The sequence below is a fragment of the Myiozetetes cayanensis genome, unplaced genomic scaffold (genome assembly GCF_022539395.1).
Source record: "Myiozetetes cayanensis isolate MyiCay16 unplaced genomic scaffold, myiCay2020 scf5-8, whole genome shotgun sequence".
NCBI classification, from domain to species: Eukaryota; Metazoa; Chordata; class Aves; order Passeriformes; family Tyrannidae; genus Myiozetetes; species Myiozetetes cayanensis.
This window is the reverse complement of record NW_026087742.1, coordinates 46,395,214-46,408,254: the sequence shown is the minus strand read 5'-3', so window position 1 is coordinate 46,408,254 and position 13,041 is coordinate 46,395,214. Positions and strand designations below refer to the sequence as shown.

The 13,041-nt window shown below is 42.6% G+C and overlaps 1 protein-coding gene across 1 annotated transcript in view; it reads left to right on the top strand.

The window, feature by feature from the left end:
- The window catches only part of FLT3 (fms related receptor tyrosine kinase 3), a 35,582-nt gene extending 27,210 nt beyond the window's left edge, over positions 1 to 8,372 (top strand). The window contains exons 15-24 of the mRNA XM_050332149.1: positions 77 to 181; positions 1,759 to 1,869; positions 3,839 to 3,992; positions 4,351 to 4,481; positions 4,655 to 4,779; positions 5,139 to 5,261; positions 5,902 to 6,013; positions 6,097 to 6,196; positions 6,885 to 6,990; positions 7,970 to 8,372. Coding sequence (XP_050188106.1) covers positions 77 to 181; positions 1,759 to 1,869; positions 3,839 to 3,992; positions 4,351 to 4,481; positions 4,655 to 4,779; positions 5,139 to 5,261; positions 5,902 to 6,013; positions 6,097 to 6,196; positions 6,885 to 6,990; positions 7,970 to 8,104 — 1,202 coding nt within the window. The 3' untranslated portion in view covers positions 8,105 to 8,372. The remainder of the gene's footprint in view (positions 1 to 76; positions 182 to 1,758; positions 1,870 to 3,838; positions 3,993 to 4,350; positions 4,482 to 4,654; positions 4,780 to 5,138; positions 5,262 to 5,901; positions 6,014 to 6,096; positions 6,197 to 6,884; positions 6,991 to 7,969) is intronic.
- Positions 8,373 to 13,041: the final 4,669 nt, after the last annotated feature.

The window sequence follows — 13,041 nt, the reverse complement described above, 5'->3', positions numbered from 1 at the left end:
AATGCAAACCCCAATACTGGAGTAGTAGCCAGTACTGTACCAGCAGCAAATAATATAGGCATTTTGTGTCTTGTAGGACAGATCCTTGGCTCTGGGGCTTTTGGAAAAGTGGTGAATGCAACAGCTTATGGAATTAGCAATGCAGGAGATTCAGTCCAAGTTGCAGTCAAAATGCTTAAAGGTATGATAAACTCTAGTGCCTTTCACAAACAGAAAAGTATTCTAGTGGCTCCAAAGCAGAAGCAGTGTTGGAAATTCCCTTGTATACAACTTTCAGTAGTTACTCCTCACAAATGCTTGGCTTCAAAATCCTTTAAAATGGCTTTCAAAATCCTGCTTCGGTTTGGAAAGGTATTGCTGAAGTGCCTTCCTCCTGCGGTGTGTTGCTTTTTTGTCCTGCACACCGGAGAAGGTGTGTGCTGTGTGGGGAAGTATGGAGCTACTCTGCTCTAAAGAGGAGGAATGGAAATTACTAGTGCAAATTAAACTCCTGGTTACATTGGGGACTCTATGAACTTCGGTGTAAAGTCCCTGTTTCTTGTAGTGCTGTCTAGCTGTGGAAACCCCTTCACCTGCTATGTCTGAGCTAGCTTGTTTCCAAAACTTAAGCACAATTTCCTCTAGTCTTTTCTTCTTGATGACTCAAAACAATTTCTTTCCACCCTTCCCTACAAGTCAGCTTCTCAAATAGTCCTTGTTGCTATGCTCTGATTCCCCTCCAAGATCTCCTCATAAAGGCAGTGTCCAGGAGCAAACCTCCCTGGCAGCAAGAATGATAGAATTGTTTAGGTTGCAAAATATCTCTACTATAATTAGATTCAACTGTTAACCCAACACTGCCAAGTCCATCACTAAACCATGTCCCTCAGTGATACTACTATTTGTCTTTTAAATACTTCTGTGGATGGTGAATCAACTGCTTCCCTGGGCAGCCTGTTCCAACGCTTGACAACCCTTTCGGTGAAGAACTTTTTCTGCATATCCAATGTACTCCTCTGCTGGCACAAACTGAGGTCATTTCCTCTCATCTTCTGACTTGTTAACTTGGGAGAAGAGACCGATATTCACCTCACCCACCTCTTGATACATGCTGGGATGAGCTTCACGTTGACACCAGCACCCTGCCCACCTGTATGCCCACACAGCCCCTTACTGCCAGCACTACCATGCAGCTTTTCATCCCCTATATCCACATATGCATCAGTTTTACACTTCCTTGGTCCACTCCTTTGTGGTTAACTTTATGGAAGCTCAACTTGATCATTCTGGTTCACATACACAATTCACTGAGGTCACGAGGACCAAATGCTTGCTGAAAAACAAGACTAAAGCTATAACTGAAACACAGGGTGGCCTTCTTAGCTATTGGATTGCAACTAGTTGCACGGCATATGGCTGCCAAAATATTTTTTCTCTTAACATTTCTCTGCAACAGAATTGACTGCCATTTTTTTCTGTGCTTGTGAACACTTTAATACATTGCTGCCATTTCTTGCCCAAGAATGACAAATGTTGACATTTGAGGACTGCTTTCCCAAGCCTTCAAATGGTACAGACACACACACACAAATTTAGTTTCCACCCTTTGCTAAATCTTTTTATACTGTAGAAAGATTTTTTTTTTTTTTAGAATGCTCCCAAATATACCATCAGGCCAATGAATTTGAAATGAAGATTTGCATGTGATAAAGCATCACAACCATTTAAATTTTTATTTCTTTGTTGGAGATTTCCAAATCTGTGTTATTACCTTTACAGAAAAACCTGATGCTTCAGAAAAAGAAGCTCTAATGTCTGAGCTGAAAATGATGACTCACATTGGAAGCCATGAAAATATTGTGAACCTACTGGGAGCTTGTACTGTGTCAGGTAACTTGCAATTGTGGAAAGGTAACAATTAAAGCCTCCAGACTAATGAGGACTCCTAATCAGAAAAGAAATATCAAAAACTTGATTGTTGAAAACAGTAAAGATATCCAAGTCATAAATAATCACCTATTCCTCAGGCTGCTCTTTGTCTCTTCTCTACTGAATTCCATCTCTGCCCAATCAATTTTGCTATTCTGTGCTGGCCCAAAATAAGATGAAGATGAACTGAAAGCAAAGTTTAAGCTGTGCATGTGTACAGAAAAGGGTCCTTTCTGATTGAACTTGCATGAAGTGATACAACAGCCCTTCTATAGAAGAGGATTTTCTGTTACAATGGTGATGACACTAATATGGGCCAGTTTATTAAGTAGAGGGGGAAAACTTATCTAGTGTCAGGGACTTTTGTATCCACATGATTACGTTCACATAAGAAATCATTTAATTTATTTTTTTTTTTTTAATCATATGGCTCACCAAACAATGAAGTTGTAGAAAGAAAAGGGGAAAAGGCTAAAACCTAGGCAGGAAAGAAAAGAAACTGAAAAAGAGCAATGGCAGGAGGGTCACACAAAAAAAGAAGATGAGGGAAGTGAATAATGGACAGAGGTACAACTTTTTAAAGGACTGATTGTAAAAACAAAGCTGAAGATTGAAAAAAATAAGCAAATATGGGTTAAAATGAAAATAGCAAGAGATTATCACTAATTAATTATTATGTGAGTCATCACTGAGGTAACATACACAGATATTCTTGTCCCAAGAAATACTTCTCTGAGCAGTCCAGCAGCAAGCAAGAGTGGGTGAGGAGAGGCTAAAGAACAGACGACAGGGTTTTACCCCATGTTGGTCCATGTCATGAACTATGACACCTGCCACTGAAAAACTTGTCTTCCTCAGAAAGACCAAGGAGAACAGTTAACTCTTGTTTCCTTAGTTTTCAGCAGCAGCAGTACTGTCATACGAAGGCACCTGAGAGATAAGAGGAAAGCAGAGAAATAGGTTGTTGTTGATGGATTTAGGTGAATCGAAACTATACAGGCTGCCACTGCCTTCTGGAACATTCAAAAAGATGTGATGGTGTAGGCAGAGAGCTGCAGCGAAGATCTGCTTTGTCTGGCAGGGTAGGGCAGGAAGACTTTCAACCTTATCCAAGTCCCATTTTCAGAAGTATTTACACGGTTCTCAAGACTTTCCCATCCATCCTCTGAGAGATTTCACAGGCTTTTTCCAGTGTGCCCTAACTTGCTTGGCAGGGGCCTTCTGACAGAAATATCTGCAAATTCTTAATTGGTTTTTCTGAGCCAGAAGTAGTGGTGCCAGTGTAAGGCTTTGCAGGATGATGTGTGACCACTCTGAGCTCCTGCTGGCTTGTCATGACTTTTCTGTGAGCGTGCCTGGGTCAGGTCTTGGATGTATTTTTCCTTTCTTGAAAAAGTGACCTGACCAGTGCTCTACTCAGACACATCTCCTTGCAAGGTCTATCCCTCCTAAAGGCTCTCTCAGCAAGCACACTTGGGTTTCAGGTGGCCTTCACGGAAAAAAAAGGGTATTTCTAGAGCATGAAGATAGCACAGATAAATGGAAGGATGTAGGTCAAAGGATACAAATTCACACCATCCAGATAATTAGCAGGGGTCATTTTTCACTTGAACCATGTATGGTTTAGACAGCACGTTGCATCTTATTGTCTGTGCTGTCCTACCAGAAAGGATCTTTGTGTTTCTACAGGGATTTTCGATACACTTTGAGAGATGCACTGTAAGGAAGAATCAGCTACACAGACTTTCCAAAGGGACATCACAGTCAGTAAACATTACCTGCCCATCAGCACAGCTTATCTACCTGGGAAGGAAAGATGTTTGGAATGTTTTAACACAGATTAGTCCTGAGAGAAGATGAGACAGCATTGGGCTCTAATGGGGAGTGTGATATAAATAGCAGCAAGTGTTTACATTTCCAACTATTTCAGGACCAATCTACTTGATATTTGAATACTGTTGCTATGGTGACCTTCTGAACTACTTAAGGAGCAAGAGAGAAAAGTTTCACTGGACACTGACAGATATTTTTAAACAGCACAACTTCAGCTTTTACCACAATATTCATTTGGACCAGAATTCCAGGTAAAGCATTTAGCAACAGTTTAATACTTTTTAAAACCACTGTCACTTCTTAAACTGCATTCTCAACTGTGCAGTAAACTGGTGAAATCATTGAATTCTTGAGAATGTGCCTTGACATACTTTAATAAGCAATGCTTTGGGAGGAACTGAGATTTGATTCTCATTCTGAAGTTCTTCACACTGGACTGCAGAATACAAGCAATCTCTGGTTTCTCTTTCCAGTTTGGAGAAGTCTCATGTCTGTGCCCAGATTTTTGATAGCAATAACTGATCATGTTTGTCACTGTGAAAATACTTATGTGTAGGAGATTATGTGATACCCTCCATGTAATCTTCAAAAATATGTTGCCTGCTCCAGGATGGGGACTCACCTGAAGTATGGTGTAAATACAACTCTACACAGGGAGGATGAATCTGAAATCATGCAAAGAAGCAAAAACATAAATGTGACACCTGAATCAAATGGGATGGTGCTGTTCTCTGAGGAAGGTAAGAAATTAATTAATTTTATCTTTACTAATTCTGTTATTAGGATAAAAAAGATGGATGCTCTTTGTGATGTTGTTCTTCGTAGGAGCATGGGAAAATTTTTACAACTGTCAGGGGAATTAATCAGAGAGTGAGGAAGCCCATGGAAAACTCATACATTTTATTTTTTACAGACAAAATTAAGGATGCAAGCACAGAGGTGGACGAAGAAGAGGGTTTTAATGTGCTCACTTTTGAAGACCTTCTTTGCTTCGCTTATCAAGTTGCCAAAGGAATGGAATTTCTTGGGTCCAAATCGGTATAGTGAAGGGTAGCAAATTGTTTAGACAGAAAAAAAGGCAGTAAAACCCCATCAGTTCGTAAAAGGCAGGTTGAAGAACAGAGACACTCAGTGGCAAGCTTGAACTATACCTCCTTGCCCGGCTTAACAACAAAGACTGGATTGCAGTTTTAGGCACCACCCTGAGTAAGAGGCATCTGCACTGCACACTTGTGCCTGCTCTGGCCCTGTCCCCTTGCCATGATCAGCCAGGGAGTGTCCAGCTTGGCCATTCACAAAACTGTTTAGGTGGAAGGAGGGAGCAACTCAGAGAGCAGGGATTTGTTTTCTTCTGATATGAAATGCTACAGAGCATTAACCCTTCCTTTCCTTCTAAGTGCATTCATAGAGACCTTGCTGCCCGGAATATACTAGTGACCCATGGAAAAGTGGTGAAAATATGTGATTTTGGCCTTGCCAGAGATATAATGAATGACTCCAACTACATCATCAGGGGGAATGTAAGTTTGCGAGTGTTCTCTGGCTTTCATACCATTGTAAGAATTATAAGGAACCAAGAAAGTGAAGTTTTAATTTTTAAATTCCTTGTTAGCTTTGCAGATAACTGTACAGAAAGTGAGGAAATCTCACTTTTTCCTGCCCTTGGCAAATGCAAATTCTTAGCTTACAATTAAACTAATCAAGCTACTACTGTAAATGAGATAATACCCACATTCTTTCTAAAGCACACTGAGATCCACTGATGGAAGCACTGGGAGTCGTTTACCATCGCACACAATAATAGCGTGGGACAATGGCATATGTGTGGGGGTATACCAGATCCCCTGGCTGTATGAAGAAGTACAGTGTGGACATCTCCATCTGAGCCACTCACTCTAGAAGTCATAAGAAGGAAGGCAGCTCTTCCAGGACTGAGCTCGTCTCTCCTTAAATAGTCATGTAAAATGGATGAGATGAATTGGCTCCTTAGAAGTGCCCATTTCTTTCTATAAGGGGAATTTCAAAGCACTACTAAGAGAGACACAGCTCTTGGCATGGCAAACATGAATTGATCATATTCAAGCAGTGAGAACTAAAGTGAGTCATCTAGAAAACCTGTGTCACAGCATGACCTGGCCTCCTTTCCCCCTGTCTGTACAGGCTCGTTTACCAGTTAAATGGATGGCTCCTGAAAGCTTATTTGAGAGGATGTACACGATGAAGAGTGATGTCTGGTCATATGGAATATTGCTATGGGAAATATTCTCTTTGGGTATGTTTTATAATGGGACAAAAGAGCAGTGTTTGGTTTTGTTAGCTTCTGAATTAACATATATTCTCCAATAATTTCCGCAGGTGTAAATCCCTACCCTGGTATTCAGGTTGATACAAATTTCTACAAATTAATACAAAGTGGATTTAAAATGGAACAACCATATTATGCTACAAAAGATGTGTAAGTATACTTCCTGCCTGATACAGAGTATGTGAATTTATATTTACCAGGTCACTGAATGACCTTTTATTTATTGTATACTATATCTTACTCTATAATAAGTTGCAAAACATGAGATCTTCCTCTAACTCTGAAAAAGGCTGTCTGATCCTGCAGGTTTTGTTCTATTGTCCCAGTAGCTTTGGAAGGAACTTTAGTGGATAGGTGCTGCACAAGTGCCTGATGAAACTGCAAAATCTCTAAGGTGGTGTTTACGTTTAAGAAAGACATTTGTTGTGTCAAATCACATAAAAAGTCTTGCTGTGAAAAGTGTTCTTAAGAATACATAGTCCACAAGGAGCAGGTTCAGCCCCCGAGACAGACAGGAATTGTTTTCCTACCATTTTCTGTATGGAAGCTGGAAAACAGGGTTAGCATGCCAGTCATGTGCCAGCCAGGATGGAATTCTGGCCCCAATCCTATGAGGAGGATTTTACTAAGGGCTCTTGTAAAGCCACATTCTTCATTTCACTCTTGATCCTTATCTTTCTGTGTCTTTTTCTGAGATGCAACAGAGTAGTTCTAGCCTCTTTCTATAAAATCATTCTGGTGCCCCATGATTCCCACCCAAATCCTGCAACTCCATGTAGTCGTTTACAGATAATCCAAGAGCTAAAACATTTTCTGTATCACCTCTTTGCTTCTGCAGCTATCTCATGATGCAGTCCTGTTGGGCCCTTGACTCCAGAAAAAGACCATCTTTTTCTTGCCTGGTTTCCTCTCTTGCCTGTCAGCTGGCTGAGGCAGAAGTAGCAGTAAGTAAACACAGAAATACAAACAATGTGAACAATGATTGGGTTTGGTTTGGGGAGTTTGGGGTTTTTTTGTGTAGCTCCATAGATCAGAATGAGCTGAGGAATAGTCTTCTGCTTTCTGTTGAAGTACACAACTGTGTCATGGATACAGTGCCCATGGATCTATGTAAAAGTCTGGGGCATTTTTTTCTGCCATCTGAAAGAATCCTGACCTTCCTGATGAGGAGTTTCTTCCTCCCACTGCCTGCACTGGGACTCTGGAAAGCTGAAATCTCTCAGCCTGTGCTGTGGGGATGCACTTCCTCTGTGCAGGAGCCAGTGCAGTTGGCTTTGGTGATGCTGATAAATGCCGTGGGAGAGGAGCTGAGCCTCAGTCACCTGCCAGAGATCTCACTGGGGGTCACCATAGGTATATGCTGCCATGTCCTCACAGACAGACTGCTGTACGTCATTCTTAATGGTCAAAATACTAAACAGGATCTGAAGAAGCCCTGACATCCATACCAGACAGTTATCTCTTCCTCAGGGATGATAAACAATTTCTTTCCAAACTACCACTTTCTACCTTTCTACCTGGACTAGGCACACTATTTCCCAGTTCAGTGTCCTTAATAACCTTCTGGGATGTGAGGAATGACTTGCCTTTGCAGCATTGAGCCTCTCTGAATGCTGTTAGCCTGTCAGAAGCTGCCAAGTGTAGGAACGAACTAATAAGCAACTTCAAAGCACTATATCTGGGAAAAAAAATCTTCCTTTACAGTCCAGTGCCACTCCTCACCGAGCTCTTTTTGGCTGGATAAGATCCACGTCATTTAGGCAGTAGTCAGTAGGAAGTAAACTGGCAGACATGAGTGTGATTCTCCCTCAAGAGGAGGTGGGCTGCACATGGCAAGTGTCTGCATCATGAGAAGAAGAGCAGGTTTCCAGGTACAATAAGTATTAACAGAAGACATCTTTTATTTCCTCTTTCCAATTCTAGGTTTACCAGAATATGAAGAAAAATGCTGTTACAAACGATTCCAGCATGAAAACTAAGTCACGTGTAAGCAGGGAAGAGGAATCTCTGTTGTTCCCTATTGAGCACCAGAATGAAGACCCTCAGGCTGAAAAATAACCTGGGTTGAGGATTTGATTATTTTCATAAACTCTGCATAGGATAAGTGCTTTACACAAGCTCTAAGAAAATATATTGTCACCAAATGCTGCACTGTTTGCATTTTTCGTGGTCTCATCCGTGTTTATGTGACTTTGAGAAGAAGAGATAATTCATTTATTTGAATTCAGCAAACACATCTATAGCGAGGCAGATCTTTTTGCTGCCTCTCTACAGCTGGATATCTCTTTTGCTGGTGTTGTGTAAATAGTGTCTAATCAATGTATTGAATTCATACTGTTCTTGCCACATCACAAGCAAACATGAGAAAATCCACAGGTTTTTTTAGTCAATGTTTAAAGCATTGACTATGCAGCTAAAAAGAGCTGGTTTGGTTTCCAGAAGTTCTATTCACAACTTCACCTTCAGATATCAGAGAGTGTTAGAAAAAAAGAGACCATTAAAGTGGCCAACTTTAGATGCCAAGTTTTAGAGTTTCATCAATCTTGTTTTTACAAGGAACTCTTAATTTGATTGTGTATAACTGTCTTATCCTGGATATCTCAATCACTGTGAAGTAGCTGATGGGTGTCCAGTTCAGGTGAGTTCATTTTATCAAGCTTTAAGTACTTGGGTGGCCTCTAGTCATCCAGGTTACATTCTGCAACTGCTGGTGAGACCTAGGCATTTGCAGGGAGTGATTCCTTTCTACCTAAAATAAGAATCTAAAACAAACAACAGGATTGATATTTGGAGACGACCTTCTACCTCCCTGTTCTAGAAAATCCAGGTGGCAGTCTCCAGGTGGAAGTCTCATTTCAACTGAGCTACAGCTAATTCCATTCCTGGGGCTTTGTGTGTTTAATATCAAATAAAAAATGTTTAATTTTGAATAAATTATATTCTGTAGGAATTTAGGAGTGTAATATCATCACTTCACTCCCAATTCCCAGATGTTAGCCTGGGTATAAGAATCCTGATACACTAAAACAAGACTATGCCTTTTTAACTTTCTCGTAGACTCCCAGGACAATAACCAGAAGCTCGATGTGTTTTCAGTATAGTTAGAAAGACAATTATTTTCATTATGAGGTTAGGAATCTGTAAATGCAACTTCCATCATGACTAACAGGAAACATTTGTCTGCATCTCACTGAATGAATATGAGAATGTTTTGGTTAATAGTTTTCCTTTTTTATATTTTACAAGAGTCTAACTTCATTTAGGATTTTTCAGTGGCATGTGTTATAAATTAATAACTTTTTTTATAGAATATGCTGTAAATTGAGCTGCTCTTTACTAACTTTGTCTGAAAATAATGTTGTAATACAGTAATTATGATTTGTATATTTTTGTTGAGAATTAATAATTAACAAGGAGTCATCAATTTTTTAATCAGATATAAACTGCCAAAGAGTAATTTTGAAATATTTAGATAGAAATAAATCTTTAACATTTCATTTTCTGGAAAATGAATATTATTTTTAACATACTTTCAAAATGTTAATCTACAAGACATGACTGTTCAGCACTGGTAACACACAGCCTTCATCAGCTGGAAAGAGGGGTTGAGTGTGTTGTGCAGACAATTTAAGGCTTTCAGAGCTAGAGGAACTTAATGCTGACCTGGTCACATCCAAGCCTAGCTGGCTCTGGAAGCTAAGCAGATGTTAACTTGTCTCATAGAAAAGCAGATGGGAATCCCCATGTGCTTTAAAACGTGCCGAGGTGTTGTGTCAAATATTTTTCCACAAGAATTAAAAAGAAGCGGGTAGGGGTCATCTGGCCCCATCATCACTACTGAGCTGAGACTTGGGAATATAGAGGCAAATAGAGAACCTTGGAGCTAACACAGCTTCTCATGATGCACACATGAAAAGCAGGTCAGGCAACACGGCACTCTGAGGAAGTGCAGTCAGGAGTAAAATCCTCCTGTAAGGGCTGATCATGTGTAGAATTGTACATCTGCTTCTTCACACAGCAGAGAGAGATGGCACAAAGCCACAAGAGGTATTGAGTGAAAAATAGTATCTTCTAGCACATTTCCTTTCCAGGATGCTTCCAACACAACTTAGTGAAGTGCTTTGCTGAGGCTTGTGCAGAGCCACAGTTAGTGCTGTTTAAGGAATAGTATCATGATTCTTAAAGAAAAATGTCCACATTTCTCTCATTAGATTCCAGACACCTAATCTGTGTTTCCATGAACAGGTTGTCTGGAGAAAGTGATGAAGTCCCTCCTGTAGTGAATGGAGAGAGTTAGGCTTGTTTGAAGACATCCAGCAGAGATGCCTTTAGTCTAAGTTGGATGCATTAAGCTAGGCTGAGACTGACAAAGATTCAGTAATCATTGATCCAGGAAGAAGAGGAGCAGAAGGGGTCGAGGTCAATTCAAGGCTCCAAAGGGCGAAGGACACTGCACACTCCTCCTTAGCAGTAGCAGAAATGAGAAGGAAGATATATTTGACACCCCAACCTAAAGTACAGGATGGCGTTGAGGAATCTGCCCTAATTTTCTTTCCCTTCTACCTGTAAGAGCACCCCTCGGAGCCGGCAGCCCGTTCCCGAGGAGGCGTCCCCGCGGGATGCCGCGGGACAGCCCGGGGACACAGCCGCAGCTGGCACTAGGTGGAGCTCCGCGACCGCGGCTGCCGGGCGGGCAGTGCCGGAGCGGGTGGTGCGGAGGGGACAGGGAGCCGGGCTAGTGCTCAGTAGAAGGGCTTGGGCCAACCGCAGTGTCTGGACCAGAGCTACAGGACACCAGGAAAGCAGGGCTGGGGGTAGAGGTGTGGACCAAAAGGAATTCACAGCCAAAACGTCGTAGCAGAAACCGCGGCTGGCCCAGTTCCACGGCAAACGACTCAGTCCCCGCCCTCAGTGCATTCTCCCAAACAACCGTGCCCGTGTGCCATAGGCAGCAGGGACAAGAAAAAAACTCTTGTTCGGATCAAGAGAAACTGGGGGTGGTTCTCCGACACGTCCCTCTCTTGGGTTTGGGATACCTGGGATGGGCTCTGGGAGGTCCCTGTGGGAGATCCCTGCGGGAGAAGTTGGGGCTAACCATGTGTTGAACCAGAAGACGAGGGCAGAACTGACCCTGTCATGTATGCTGGCAGTGGCTTTCAGTCGACATGTTCACAGAGGGAACTGTGAAAGGGGATGAAGAAATTCAAGGTCATAGCTGCTACAGAGCTTTCTGCAGACAGGTTGTTTTTGAGAGGCAACACTTCTGCTGGAAACTATTTTGAGGGCAAAAATCAAAGCAGATGGAAGATAACTGGATTAGGGTATTCCCTATGGAGCTAGATACACCAAATATCAGTCCCCTGCTCCCAGACACTGTACCAGATCAAGTGCTCAGTGGCTCAGGGGTCACTCTTCCCAGCCAAGTGCAGTGCAACAGGAACGAGTTGATGCCTTCTTCCCTTCTCCCCCATCAGTGGCTAATTAATTAGACCATGCAAAGCAAACCAGTTTGGTGTTTTGGGTTTTTTAGTTTGCTTTGGGGTTTTGTGTTTTTGGTGGGTGGTTTGGGGTTTTTTGGGGGTTTTGTTTGGTTTTTTTTTTGGGGGGGGGGGGCGGGTGTTTTTTGTTTGTCTGGGGGCGGTTGTTTTTTGTTAAAAAAAAAAAGGGCACAAAAGACCCACTCAGATCCGTGGTTAAGGAGGCCACAAATCACTTCAGAAAGAACTGGGACCTGAGCCTAGCTCTTGGTGAGCATACCAGCACTATGGACTGGCAGGGAAGAAGTCCCTTGTAGTCAGGCTGTCTGAGACCAGGGCTGGATTCAGGCTTCCTGACATGCTTACCAGTGACGATACAAACAGTGGGGCTGCTCAGGTCAGGGTTCTGCTTTACAGGTCACTGACACATTAGAATTTATGTGTTTAAGGCTGTGCTGGAAGACTGGCAGAGCAATACTCCTAGCAGAAGTGCAGGTGCCTTGGCGTACAATCTGATTCAGATCTCAGCTGAAAAGGAATTCTGAAGACCTTTGCTGTGGAGAGAGGTGGAAAAATTGTGGTGCTCCACAGAGACACATGAAGACTGGGATGGGATCCAGCTCATTAGATACCGCTTGGTTGGGATGAAAACCCACTGGAGACTCTGACAGTGGCCCACTCCTCCTGCCACGTGTTACCTACACCTATTCATGATTCTTTGCACTGAGTTAATTCAAAATGAAGCTTTGGCACTTAGCTGTGGCAGCCCATATGTGCCCAGAGAAACCTTTTTCCAGGTGCCCTAGGGTTCCCCTTCCTCCATGCCCTATGCAATGTCTACATCACATTCTGAAAAAAAAAAACAGAAGTTGCTTCTAATGACAGCCTTTCAGTCCCACCAGTGCCATGACAGTCCCATCCTCAGAAGGGGGTTGGAAGCTTCAGATCCTAAAAAGAAAGATATGCCGTGTTATAGTTTCCACCGTATTTCTCTTGGAGAAGCGACTGCCTGATGTGGACTGAGACCTCGTTTGGAAAAGCTTCCTACACGTGGGGATGCTCTGGGTGTGGAGGGACTGCGGACCTAAACTGAGGCAAAGCTGGGCTGTTCCCCGGGAGCTGAACAACGGAGGAGCGCCCGCGGGAGGGCAGTGTGAGTCATGTCTGGGAGCCTGCCGTGGGTCTGCCTGGCACTATCTTCCACTCCTTTTCGGGTTTCTTTTTAGACCGGGAGAAAATGCGGGGAGACTCCCCTACCAGGAACTAGAAAAAGACAGTTGGGAGCAGATGGGAAGTGGTGGAGAGCAGTGAGGCACCAGTTATTCCTTGGAGCCAGAATGTCTGAGGTTTTGTTTTGGAGGGAACATGTTTGCTTGTGGAGAAAGAAGAATCTTCTCCTGCCTTCTTACAGCCCCAGAATAAAGAAAGGTGGGAGCCTTGGCCTGTTACCTGCCAGGCCAAGAAAGCATTTGGCGCTTGCCTGCTTTGGACTCCTACATTTTCTAGCATGAAATGTCG